This window comes from Carcharodon carcharias, chromosome 33 (assembly GCF_017639515.1).
Source record: "Carcharodon carcharias isolate sCarCar2 chromosome 33, sCarCar2.pri, whole genome shotgun sequence".
NCBI lineage: Eukaryota > Metazoa > Chordata > Chondrichthyes > Lamniformes > Lamnidae > Carcharodon > Carcharodon carcharias.
This window is the reverse complement of record NC_054499.1, coordinates 6,403,502-6,417,716: the sequence shown is the minus strand read 5'-3', so window position 1 is coordinate 6,417,716 and position 14,215 is coordinate 6,403,502. Positions and strand designations below refer to the sequence as shown.

General features: G+C 46.7%; 1 protein-coding gene across 1 annotated transcript; it reads left to right on the top strand.

Annotated features, from left to right (window-relative positions):
* Window positions 1–333: 333 nt before the first annotated feature.
* Window positions 334–13,956, top strand: LOC121272212 (integumentary mucin C.1-like; the record flags this gene model as incomplete). Its single annotated transcript, XM_041178739.1, has 4 exons — window positions 334–465; window positions 1,351–1,436; window positions 6,165–6,652; window positions 13,349–13,956. Coding segments are annotated over exons 1-4 (1,314 nt in total), but the record flags the coding sequence as incomplete, so codon positions are not given.
* Between the last annotated feature and the right edge of the window lie 259 nt (window positions 13,957–14,215).

Below are 14,215 nucleotides of genomic sequence, written 5' to 3'. Positions count from 1 at the left end.
CCAGGGAAACCACATCAACATCTATCACAGAAGCCAGCAAAAACACCTCAGCACCTACCTTAGGAACCAGTGAAACCACCACAACACCTACCATAGGAAACAGTGAAACCACCTCAACACCTACCACAGAAACCACCGAAACCACATCAACACCTACAATAGCAACCAGTGAAACCACGTCAACACCTTCCACAGAAACCAGCAAATCCACCTCAACACCTACCACAGAAAGCAGCAAAATAACCTCAACACATCCCATCGAAACCAGTGAAACCACATCAACACCTAACACAGAAACCAGTGAAACCACCTCAACACCTCCCATTAAAACCAATGAAACCACCTCCAAATCTACCACAGAAACCAGGGAACACAAATCAACACCTAACAGAGAAACCAGCGAAACCACCTCAACACCTTCCACAGAAGCCAGTGAAACGACCTCATCACCTCCAAAAGGAACCAGTAAAACCACCAAAACACCTACCACAGAAATCAGCAAAACCACCTCAACACCTACCATAGGAACCAGTGAAACCACCTCAACACCTACCACAGAAGCCAGTGAAACCACCTCAACAACTACCAGAGAAGCCAGCAAAACCACCGTAACAACTACCACAGAAAGCAGTGAAAGCACATCAGCACCTCCAGTAGAAATCAGCAAATCCAGCTCAACACCTACAACAGAAAGTAGTGAAACCACCTCAGCACCTACCACAGGAAGCAATAAAACCACCTCAACACCTAACACAGAAATCAGTGACACCACATCAACAGCTCTCATAGATACGAGTGAAACCAACTTAACACGTTCCACAGAAATAAGCAAAACCACCTCAACACCTACCACAGAAACCAGCAAAAATATCTTGGCACCTACCAGAAAAACTGGTGAAACCACCTCAGCACCTACCACAGAAAGCAGTGAAACCACCTCAACACCTAACACAGAAACCAGTGAAATCGCATCAACACCTACCATAGGTACAAGTGAAACCACATTAACACCTACCACCAAAACCAGCAAAGTAAGCTCAACACCTCCCATCAAAACCAGCAAAACCACCTCAGCACCTACCACAGAAACTAGGGAACCCAACTCAACAACTACCACAGAAACCAATAAAACCACTGCAACACCTACCACAGAAAGCAGTGAAAGCATCTCAACACCTCCAGTAGAAATCAGCAAATCCAGCTCAACACCTACAACAGAAAGTAGTGAAACCACCTCAGCACCTACCACTGGAACCAATCAAACCACCTCAATACCTAACACAGAAAAAAGTGACACCACATCAACAGCTATAATAGATACGAGTGAAACCACCTTAACACCTTCCACAGAAACAAGCAAAACCAACTCAACACCTACTACAGAAACCAGCGAAATACCCTCAACACCTCCCATCGACACCAGCGTACCAGAACACGTACCTCAGAAACCAGTGAAACCATCTCAATACCTAACACAGAAACCAGCGAACCCACATCAACACCTACCACAGAAATCAGCGAAGGAACCTCAACACCTACCACAGAAATTAGCAAAAGCACCTCAACACCTCCAGTAGAAATCAGCAAAACCACCTCAACACCTACAATAGGAACCAGTGAAACCACGTCAACACCTTCCACAGAAACCAGCAAATCCACCTCAACACCTACCACAGAAAGCAGCAAAATAACCTCAACACATCCCATCGAAACCAGTGAAACCACATCAACACCTAACACAGAAACCAGTGAAACCACCTCAACACCTCCCATTGAAACCAATGAAACCACCTCCAAATCTACCACAGAAACGAGGGAACACACCTCAACACCTAACACAGAAACCAGCGAAATCACCTCAACACCTTCCTCAGAAGCCAGTGAAACGACCTCATCACCTCCAATAGGAAACAGTAAAACCACCACAACACCTACCACAGAAATCAGCAAAACCACCTCAACACCTACCATAGGAACCAGTGACACCACCTCAACACCTCCCACAGAAACCAGTGAAACCACCTCAACAACTACCAGAGAAGCCAGCAAAACCACCCCAACACCTACCATAGGAACCAATGAAACCAACCCAACAACTACCACAGAAATGAGCAAAACCACCTCAACACCTACCGCAGAAACCAGTGAAACCAGCTCAACACCTACCACAGAAACCAGTGAAACCACCGCAACACCTCCCATCGCAACCAGCGAAACCATCTCAACACCAACCACAAAAACTGGTGAAACCACCTCAGCACCTACCACAGAAAGCAGTGAAACCACCTCAACACCTAACACAGAAACCAGTGAAATCACATCAACACCTACCATAGGTACAAGTGAAACCACATTAACACCTACAACCAAAACCAGCAAAGTAACCTCAACACCTCCCATCAAAACCAGCAAAACCACCTCAACACCTACCACAGAAACCAGGGAACCCACCTCAACAACTACCACAGAAACCAATAAAACCACCGCAACACCTACCACAGAAATCAGTGAAAGCATCTCAACACCTCCAGTAGAAATCAGCAAATCCAGCTCAACACCTACAACAGAAATTAGTGAAACCACCTCAGCACCTACCACAGGAAGCAATCAAACCACCTCAACACCTAACACAGAAATCAGTGACATCACATCAACAGCTATCATAGATACGAGTGAAACCACCTTAACACCTTCCACAGAAACAAGAGAAACCACCTCAACACCTACTACAGAAACCAGCAAAATAACCTCAACACCTCCCATCGACACCAGCGAAACCACAACACGTACCACAGAAACCAGTGAAACCATCTCAACACCTAACACAGAAACGAGCAAAACCACCTCAACACCTACCACAGAAACCAGGGAACCCACCTCAACAACTACCACAGAAACCAATAAAACCACCGCAACACCTACCACAGAAATCAGTGAAAGCATCTCAACACCTCCAGTAGAAATCAGCAAATCCAGCTCAACACCTACAACAGAAATTAGTGAAACCACCTCAGCACCTACCACAGGAAGCAATCAAACCACCTCAACACCTAACACAGAAATCAGTGACATCACATCAACAGCTATCATAGATACGAGTGAAACCACCTTAACACCTTCCACAGAAACAAGAGAAACCACCTCAACACCTACTACAGAAACCAGCAAAATAACCTCAACACCTCCCATCGACACCAGCGAAACCACAACACGTACCACAGAAACCAGTGAAACCATCTCAACACCTAACACAGAAACGAGCAAAACCACCTCAACACCTACCATCGGAAGCAGTGAAACCATCTCAACAACTAACACAGAAACCAGCGAACCCACGTCAACACCTACCACAGTAATCAGCGAAAGCACCTCAACACCTAACACAGAAATTAGCAAAAGCACCTCAACACCTCCAGTAGAAATCAGCGAAACCACCTCAACAACTACCACAGAAAGTAGCAAAACCACCTCAACACCTACCACAGAAACCAGCAAACCCACCTCAACACCTACCACAGACACGAGCAAAACCACCTCAACACCTACCACAGAGGCCAGCAAAACCACCTCAACACCGACCATAGGAACCAGTGAAACCACCTCAACACCTACTACAGAAACCACCAAAACCACCTCAACACCTACCACAGAAACCAGCAAAAATATCTTGGCACCTACGACAGACACCAGTGAAACCACATCAACACCTAACACAGAAATAAGTGAAAGCACCTCAACTCCTACCACAGAAACCAGCAAAACTAACTCTGCACCCACCACAGAAACCAACAAAAGCACCTCAACACCTACCACAGAAGCCAGTGAAATCACCACAGCACATACTTTAGAAAACAGTGAAACCACCTCAACACCTACCACAGAAGCCAGCAAAGCCTCTTCAACACCTACCATAGGAACTATTGAAAACAATTCAACACCTACCACAGAAACCAGCAAAACCACCTCAAGACCTACCACAGACACCAGCAAAACCTCCTCAACACATACTACAGAAACCACCAAAACCACCTCAATACCTACCACAGCAACCAGCGAAAATATCTTGGCACCTACCACAGAAACCAGTGAAACCACATCAACACCTAACACAGAAACCAGTGAAACCACCTCAACACTTCCCGTTGAAACCAGTGAAAACATCTCAACATATACCACAGAAACCAGGGAACACACCTCAACACCTAACACAGAAACCAGCAAAACCATCTCAAGACCTTCCACAGAAGCCAGCGAAACGATCTCATCACCTCCAATAGGAACCAGTAAAACAACCACAACACCTACCACAGAAATCAGCGAAAGCGCCTCAACAACTCCAGGAGAAATCAGTCAATCCAGCTTAACACCTACCACAGAAAGTAGCGAAACCACCTCAACACCTACCACAGAAACCAGCAAAACCACCTCAAGACCTACCACAGACACCAGCAAAACCACCTCAACACATACTACAGTAACCACCAAAACCACCTCAATACCTACCACAGCAACCAGCGAAAATATCTTGGCACCTACCACAGAAACCAGTGAAACTACATCAACACCTAACACAGAAACCAGTGAAACCACCTCAACACTTCCCATTGAAACCAGTGAAAACAACTCAACATATACCACAGAAACCAGGGAACACACCTCAACACCTAACACAGAAACCAGCAAAACGACCTCAACACCTTCCACAGAAGCCAGCGAAACGACCTCATCACCTCTAATAGGAACCAGTAAAACCACCACAACACCTACCACAGAAATCAGCAAAAGCACCTCAACAACTCCAGTAGAAATCAGTCAATCCAGCTTAACACCTACCACAGAAAGTAGCGAAACCACCTCAGCACCTACCACAGGAAGCAATCAAACCACCTCAACACCTAACACAGAAATCAGTGACACCACATCAACAGCTATCATAGCTACGAGCGAAACCACCTTAACACCTACCACAGAAATCAGTGAAGCCACCTCAACACCGACTACAAAAACCAGCGAAACCACCTCAACAAATACCACAGAAGCCAGCAAAACCAACTCAGCACCCACCATAGGAACCAGTGAAACCACCACAACACCTACCATAGGAAACAGTGAAACCACCTCAGCACCTACCACAGAAACCAGCAAAACCACATCAGCATCTACCATAGGATCCAGTGAAACCACCTCAACACCTTCCACAGAAATCAGGGAAACCACCTCAACACCTAGCACAGAAATCAATGGAACCATTTCAACACCTACCACAGAAACCAGGGAAACCACCTCAACATCTACCACAGAAGGCAGCAAAAACACCTCAGCACCTACCATAGGAACCAGTGAAACTACCACAAAACTTACCATAGGAAACAGTGAAACCAGCTCAACACCTACCACAGAAACCAGCGAAACCACATCAGCATCTAGCATAGGAACCAGTGAAACCACCTCAACACCTACCACAGAAATCAGGGAAACCACCTCAACACCTAGCACAGAAACCAGCAAAACCACCTCAGCACCTACCATAGGAACCAGTGAACCACCACAACACCTACCATAGGAAACAGTGAAACCACCTCAACACCTACCACAGAAACCACCGAAACCACATCAACACCTACAATAGGAACCAGTGAAACCACGTCAACACCTTCCACAGAAACCAGCAAATCCACCTCAACACCTACCACAGAAACCAGCGAAACCACATCAGCATCTACCATAGGAACCAGTGAAACCACCTCAACACCTACCACAGAAATCAGGGAAACCACCTCAACACCTAGCACAGAAACCAGCAAAACCACATCAGCACCTATCATAGGAACCAGTGAAACCACCACAACACCTACCATAGGAAACAGTGAAACCACCTCAACACCTACCACAGAAACCACCAAAACCACATCAACACCTACAATAGGAACCAGTGAAACCACATCAACACCTTCCACAGAAACCAGCCAATCCACCTCAACACCTACCACAGAAAGCAGCAAAATAACCTCAACACATCGCATCGAAACCAGTGAAACCACATCAAAACCTAACACAGAAACCAGTGAAACCACCTCAACACCTCCCATTGAAACCAATGAAACCACCTCCAAATCTACCACAGAAACCAGGGAACACACCTCAACACCTAACACAGAAACCAGCGAAACCACCTCAACACCTTCTACAGAAGCCAGTGAAACGACCTCATCACCTCCAATAGGAACCAGTAAAACCACCACAACACCTACCACAGAAATCAGAAAAACCACCTCAACACCTACCATAGGAACCAGTGAAACTACCTCAACACCTACCACAGAAACCAGTGAAACCACCTCAACAACTACCAGAGAAGCCAGCAAAACCACCCCAACACCTATCATAGGAACCAATGAAACCAACACAACAACTACCACAGAAATGAGCAAAACCACCTCAACACCTACCGCAGAAACCAGTGAAACCAGCTCAACACCTATCACAGAAACCAGTGAAACCACCGCAACACCTCCCATCGAAACCAGCGAAACCATCTCAACACCTACCACAAAAACTGGTGAAACCACCTCAGCACCTACCACAGAAAGCAGTGAAACCACCTCAACACCTAACACAGAAACCAGTGAACTCACATCAACACCTACCATAGGTACAAGTGAAACCACATTAACACCTACAACCAAAACCAGCAAAGTAACCTCAACACCTTCCATCAAAACCAGCAAAACCACCTCAACACCTACCACAGAAACCAGGGAACCCACCTCAACAACTACCACAGAAACCAATAAAACCACCGCAACACCTACCACAGAAATCAGTGAAAGCATCTCAACACCTCCAGTAGAAATCAGCAAATCCAGCTCAACACCTACAACAGAAAGTAGTGAAACCACCTCAGCACCTACCACAGGAAGCAATCAAACCACCTCAACACCTAACACAGAAATCAGTGACATCACATCAACAGCTATCATAGATACGAGTGAAACCACCTTAACACCTTCCACAGAAACAAGCGAAACCACCTCAACACCTACTACAGAAACCAACGAAATAACCTCAACACCTCCCATCGACAACAGCGAAACCACAACACGTACCACAGAAACCAGTGAAACCATCTCAACACCTAACACAGAAACGAGCAAAACCACCTCAACACCTACCACAGAAACCAGCAAAACCACCGCAACACCTACCTCAAGAGCCAGCAAACCCACCTCAACACCTACCATAGGAAGCAGCGAAACCACCTCCACAACTACCACAGAAAGTAGCAAAACCACCTCAACACCTACCACAGAAAGCAGCAAACCCAACTCAACACCTACCACAGACACCAGCAAAACCACCTCAACACCTACCATACATGCCAGCGAAACCACCTCAACACCGACCATAGGAACCAGTGAAACCACCTCAACACCTACTACAGAAACCACCAAAACCACCTCAACACCTACCACAGAAACCAGCAAAAATATCTTGGCACCTACGACAGACACCAGTGAAACCACATCAACACCTAACACAGAAATAAGTGAAAGCACCTCAACTCCTACCACAGAAACCAGCAAAACTAACTCTGCACCTACCACAGAAACCAGCAAAAGCACCTCAACACCTACCACAGAAGCCAGTGAAATCACCACAGCACATACTTTAGAAAACAGTTAAACCACCTCAACACCTACCACAGAAGCCAGCAAACCCTCTTCAACACCTACCATAGGAACTATTGAAAACACCTCAACACCTACCACAGAAACCAGCAAAACCACCTCAACACCTACCACAGAACCCAGCAAAACCACCTCAACACCTACCACAGAACCCAGCAAAACCACCTCAATACCTACCACAGAAGCCAACGAAACCACCTCAACACCCACCATATGAACCAGTGAAACCACCTCAACACCTCCCATCGAAACCAGTGAAACCACCTCAACACCTACCACAGGATCCAGCGAAACCACCTCAACACTTAACATAGGAAGCAATGAAACCATCTCAACACCTAACACAGAATCCAGCAAACCCACACCAACACCTACCACAGAAATCAGCGAAAGCACCTCAACACCTACCACAGAAATTAGCAAAAGCACCTCAACACCTCCAGTAGAAATCAGCAAAACCACCTCAACACCTACCACAGAAGCCAGCGAAAGCACCTCAACACCCACCATAGGAACCAGTGAAACCACATCAACACCTACTACAGAAACCACCAAACCCACCTCAACACCTACCACAGAAACCAGCAAAAATATCTTGGCACCTACCACAAAAACTGGTGAAACCACCTCAGCACCTACCACAGAAAGCAGTGAAACCACCTCAACAACTAACAGAGAAACCAGTGAAACCACCTCAACACCTACCACAGAAGCCAGCAAAGCCACTTCAACACCTACCATAAGAACTATTGAAAACACCTCAACACCTAATACAGAAACGAGCAGAACCACCACAACACCTACCACAGAACCCAGCAAAACCACCTCAACACCTGCCACAGAAGCCAGCGAAACCACCTCAACATCCACTAAAGGAACCAGAGAAACCACCTCAACACCTGCTACAGAAACGACCAAAACCACCTCAACACCTACCACAGAAACCAGTGAAACCACATCAACACCTACCACAGAAATCACTGAAAGCACCTCAACTCCTACCACAGAAACCAGCAAAACTAAATCTGCACCTACCACAGAAACCAGCAAAAGCACCTCAAAACCTACCACAGAAGCCATTGAAATGACCACAGCACATACTTTAGAAAACAGTGAAACCACCTCAACACCTACCAGGGAAGCCAGTGAAACCAACTCAACACCTATCACAGAAGCCAGCAAAGCCACTTCAACACCCACCATAGGAACTATTGAAAACACCTCAACACCTACCACAGAACCCACCAAAACCACCTCAACACCTACCACAGAACCCACCAAAACCACCTCAACACCAACCACAGAAGCCAGCAAAACCACCTCAACACCCACCATATGAACCAGTGAAAGCACCTCAACACCTCCCATCGAAACCAGTGAAACCACTTCAACACCTACCACAGTATCCAGCGAAACCACCTCAACACCTACCATAGGAAGCAGTGAAACCATCTCAACACCCACCATAGGAACCAGTGAAACCACCACAACACCTACCACAGAAATCAGTGAAAGTACCTCAACACCTACCACAGAAATTAGCAAAAGCACCTCAACACCTCCAGTAGAAATCAATGAAACCACCTCAACACCTACCACAGACACCAGCAAAACCACCTCAACACCTACCACAGAAGCCAGTGAAACCATCTCAACACCTAACACAGAAATTAGCAAAAGCAGCTCAACACCTCCAGTAGAAATCAGCAAAACCACCTCAACACCTACCACAGAAACGAGCAAAACCACCTCAACAAATACCACAGAAGCCAGAAAAACCAACTCAGCACCTACCATAGGAACCAGTGAAACCACCTCAACACCTACCACAGAAACCAGCAAAACCACCTCAACACCTACCACAGAACCCACCAAAACCACCTCAACACCTACCACAGAAGCCAGCAAAACCACCTCAACACCAACCACAGAAGCCAGCGAAACCACCTCAACACCAACCACAGAAGCCAGCGAAACCACCTCAACACCCACCATAGGAACCAGTGAAACCACCACAACACCTACCGCAGAAACCAGTGAAAGTACCTCAACACCCACCACAGAAATTAGCAAAAGCATCTCAACACCTCCAGTAGAAATCAGTGAAACCACCTCAACACCTACCACAGACACCAGCAAAACCACCTCAACACCTACCACAGAACCCAGCAAAACCACCTCAACACCTACCACAGAACCCAGCAAAACCACCTCAATACCTACCACAGAAGCCAACGAAACCACCTCAACACCCACCATATGAACCAGTGAAACCACCTCAACACCTCCCATCGAAACCAGTGAAACCACCTCAACACCTACCACAGGATCCAGCGAAACCACCTCAACACTTAACATAGGAAGCAGTGAAACCATCTCAACACCTAACACAGAATCCAGCAAAGCCACACCAACACCTACCACAGAAATCAGCGAAAGCACCTCAACACCTACCACAGAAATTAGCAAAAGCACCTCAACACCTCCAGTAGAAATCAGCAAAACCACCTCAACACCTACCACAGAAGCCAGCGAAAGCACCTCAACACCCACCATAGGAACCAGTGAAACCACATCAACACCTACTACAGAAACCACCAAACCCACCTCAACACCTACCACAGAAACCAGCAAAAATATCTTGGCACCGACCACAAAAACTGGTGAAACCACCTCAGCACCTACCACAGAAAGCAATGAAACCACCTCAACAACTAACAGAGAAACCAGTGAAACCACCTCAACACCTACCACAGAAGCCAGCAAAGCCACTTCAACACCTACCATAAGAACTATTGAAAACACCTCAACACCTACTACAGAAACGAGCAGAACCACCACAACACCTACCACAGAACCCAGCAAAATCACATCAACACCTGCCACAGAAGCCAGCGAAACCACCTCAACATCCACTAAAGGAACCAGAGAAACCACCTCAACACCTGCTTCAGAAACGACCAAAACCACCTCAACACCTACCACAGAAACCAGTAAAACCACATCAACACCTACCACAGAAATCACTGAAAGCACCTCAACTCCTACCACAGAAACCAGCAAAACTAAATCTGCACCTACCACAGAAAAAAGCAAAAGCACCTCAAAACCTACCACAGAAGCCATTGAAATGACCACAGCACATACTTTAGAAAACAGTGAAACCACCTCAACACCTACCAGGGAAGCCAGTGAAACCAACTCAACACCTACCACAGAAGCCAGCAAAGCCACTTCAACACCCACCATAGGAACTATTGAAAACACCTCAACACCTACCACAGAACCCACCAAAACCACCTCAACACCTACCACAGAACCCACCAAAACCACCTCAACACCAACCACAGAAGCCAGCGAAACCACCTCAACACCCACCATATGAACCAGTGAAAGCACCTCAACACCTCCCATCGAAACCAGTGAAACCACCTCAACACCTACCACAGTATCCAGCGAAACCACCTCAACACCTACCATAGGAAGCAGTGAAACCATCTCAACACCCACCATAGGAACCAGTGAAACCACCACAACACCTACCACAGAAATCAGTGAAAGTACCTCAACACCTACCACAGAAATTAGCAAAAGCACCTCAACACCTCCAGTAGAAATCAGTGAAACCACCTCAACACCTACCACAGACACCAGCAAAACCACCTCAACACCTACCACAGAAGCCAGTGAAACCATCTCAACACCTAACACAGAAATTAGCAAAAGCAGCTCAACACCTCCAGTAGAAATCAGCAAAACCACCTCAACACCTACCACAGAAACGAGCAAAACCACCTCAACAAATACCACAGAAGCCAGAAAAACCAACTCAGCACCTACCATAGGAACCAGTGAAACCGCCACAACACCTACCATAGGAAACAGTGAAACCACCTCAACACCTACCACAGAAACCAGCAAAACCACCTCAACACCTACCACAGAACCCACCAAAACCACCTCAACACCTACCACAGAAGCCAGCAAAACCACCTCAACACCAACCACAGAAGCCAGCGAAACCACCTCAACACCAACCACAGAAGCCAGCGAAACCACCTCAACACCCACCATAGGAACCAGTGAAACCACCACAACACCTACCGCAGAAACCAGTGAAAGTACCTCAACACCCACCACAGAAATTAGCAAAAGCATCTCAACACCTCCAGTAGAAATCAGTGAAACCACCTCAACACCTACCACAGACACCAGCAAAACCACCTCAACACCTACCACAGAAGCCAGTGAAACCATCTCAACACCTAACACAGAAATTAGCAAAAGCAGCTCAACACCTCCAGTAGAAATCAGCAACACCGCCTCAACACCAACCACAGAAACGAGCAAAACCACATCAACAACTACCACAGAAACCAGCAAACCCAACTCAACACCTACTACAGAAGCCACCAAAACCACATCAACACCTACCACAGAAACCAGCGAAAATATCTTGGCACCTACCACAGAAACCAGTGAAACCACATCAACACCTACCACAGAAATCACTGAAAGCACCTCAACTCCTACCACAGAAACCAGCAAATCCAACTCTGCACGTACCACAGAAACCAGCAAAAGCACCTCAACACCTACCACAGAAGCCAGTGAAATCACCACACCACATACTTTAGAAAACAGTGAAACCACCTCAACACCTACTACAGAAACCACCAAAATCACCTCAGCACCTACCACAGAAACCAGTGAAACTACATCAACACCTACCACACAAATCAGTGAAAGCACATCAACTCTTACCACAGAAACCAGAAAAATTAACTCTGCACCTACCACAGAAATCAGCAAAAGCACCTCAACACCTACCACAGAAGCCAGTGAAATCACCACAGCACATACTTTAGAAAACAGTTAAACCACCTCAACACCTACCACAGAAGCCAGCAAAGCCTCTTCAACACCTTCCATAGGAACTATTGAAAACACCTCAACACCTACCACAGAAACCAGCAAAACCACCTCAACACCTACCACAGAACCCAGCAAAACCACCTCAACACCTACCACAGAACCCAGCAAAACCACCTCAATACCTACCACAGAAGCCAACGAAACCACCTCAACACCCACCATATGAACCAGTGAAACCACCTCAACACCTCCCATCGAAACCAGTGAAACCACCTCAACACCTACCACAGGATCCAGCGAAACCACCTCAACACCTAACATAGGAAGCAGTGAAACCATCTCAACACCTAACACAGAATCCAGCAAAGCCACACCAACACCTACCACAGAAATCAGCGAAAGCACCTCAACACCTACCACAGAAATTAGCAAAAGCACCTCAACACCTCCAGTAGAAATCAGCAAAACCACCTCAACACCTACCACAGAAGCCAGCGAAAGCACCTCAACACCCACCATAGGAACCAGTGAAACCACATCAACACCTACTACAGAAACCACCAAACCCACCTCAACACCTACCACAGAAACCAGCAAAAATATCTTGGCACCTACCACAAAAACTGGTGAAACCACCTCAGCACCTACCACAGAAAGCAATGAAACCACCTCAACAACTAACAGAGAAACCAGTGAAACCACCTCAACACCTACCACAGAAGCCAGCAAAGCCACTTCAACACCTACCATAAGAACTATTGAAAACACCTCAACACCTACTACAGAAACGAGCAGAACCACCTCAACACCTACCACAGAACCTAGCAAAACCACCTCAACACCTGCCACAGAAGCCAGCGAAACCACCTCAACATCCACTAAAAGAACCAGAGAAACCACCTCAACACCTACTACAGAAACCACCAAAACCACCTCAACACCTACCACAGAAACCAGCGAAAATATCTTGGCACCTACCACAGAAACCAGTGAAACCACATCAACACCTACCACAGAAATCACTGAAAGCACCTCAACTCCTACCACAGAAACCAGCGAAACTAAATCTGCACCTACCACAGAAACCAGCAAAAGCACCTCAACACCTACCACAGAAGCCAGTGAAATGACCACAGCACATACTTTAGAAAACAGAGAAACCACATCAACACCTACCAGGGAAGCCAGTGAAACCAACTCAACACCTACCACAGAAGCCAGCAAAGCCACTTCAACACCCACCATAGGAACTATTGAAAACACCTCAACACCTACCACAGAAACCAGCAAAACCACCTCAACACCTACCACAGAACCCACCAAAACCACCTCAACACCTACCACAGAAGCCAGCAAAACCACCTCAACACCAACCACAGAAGCCAGCGAAACCACCTCAACACCCACCATAGGAGCCAGTGAAAGCACCTCAACACCTCCCATCGAAACCAGTGAAACCACCTCAACACCTACCACAGTATCCAGCGAAACCACCTCAACACCTACCATAGGAAGCAGTGAAACCATCTCAACACCCACCATAGGAACCAGTGAAACCACCACAACACCTACCACAGAAATCAGTGAAAGTACCTCAACACCTACCACAGAAATTAGCAAAAGCATCTCAACACCTCCAGTAGAAATCAGTG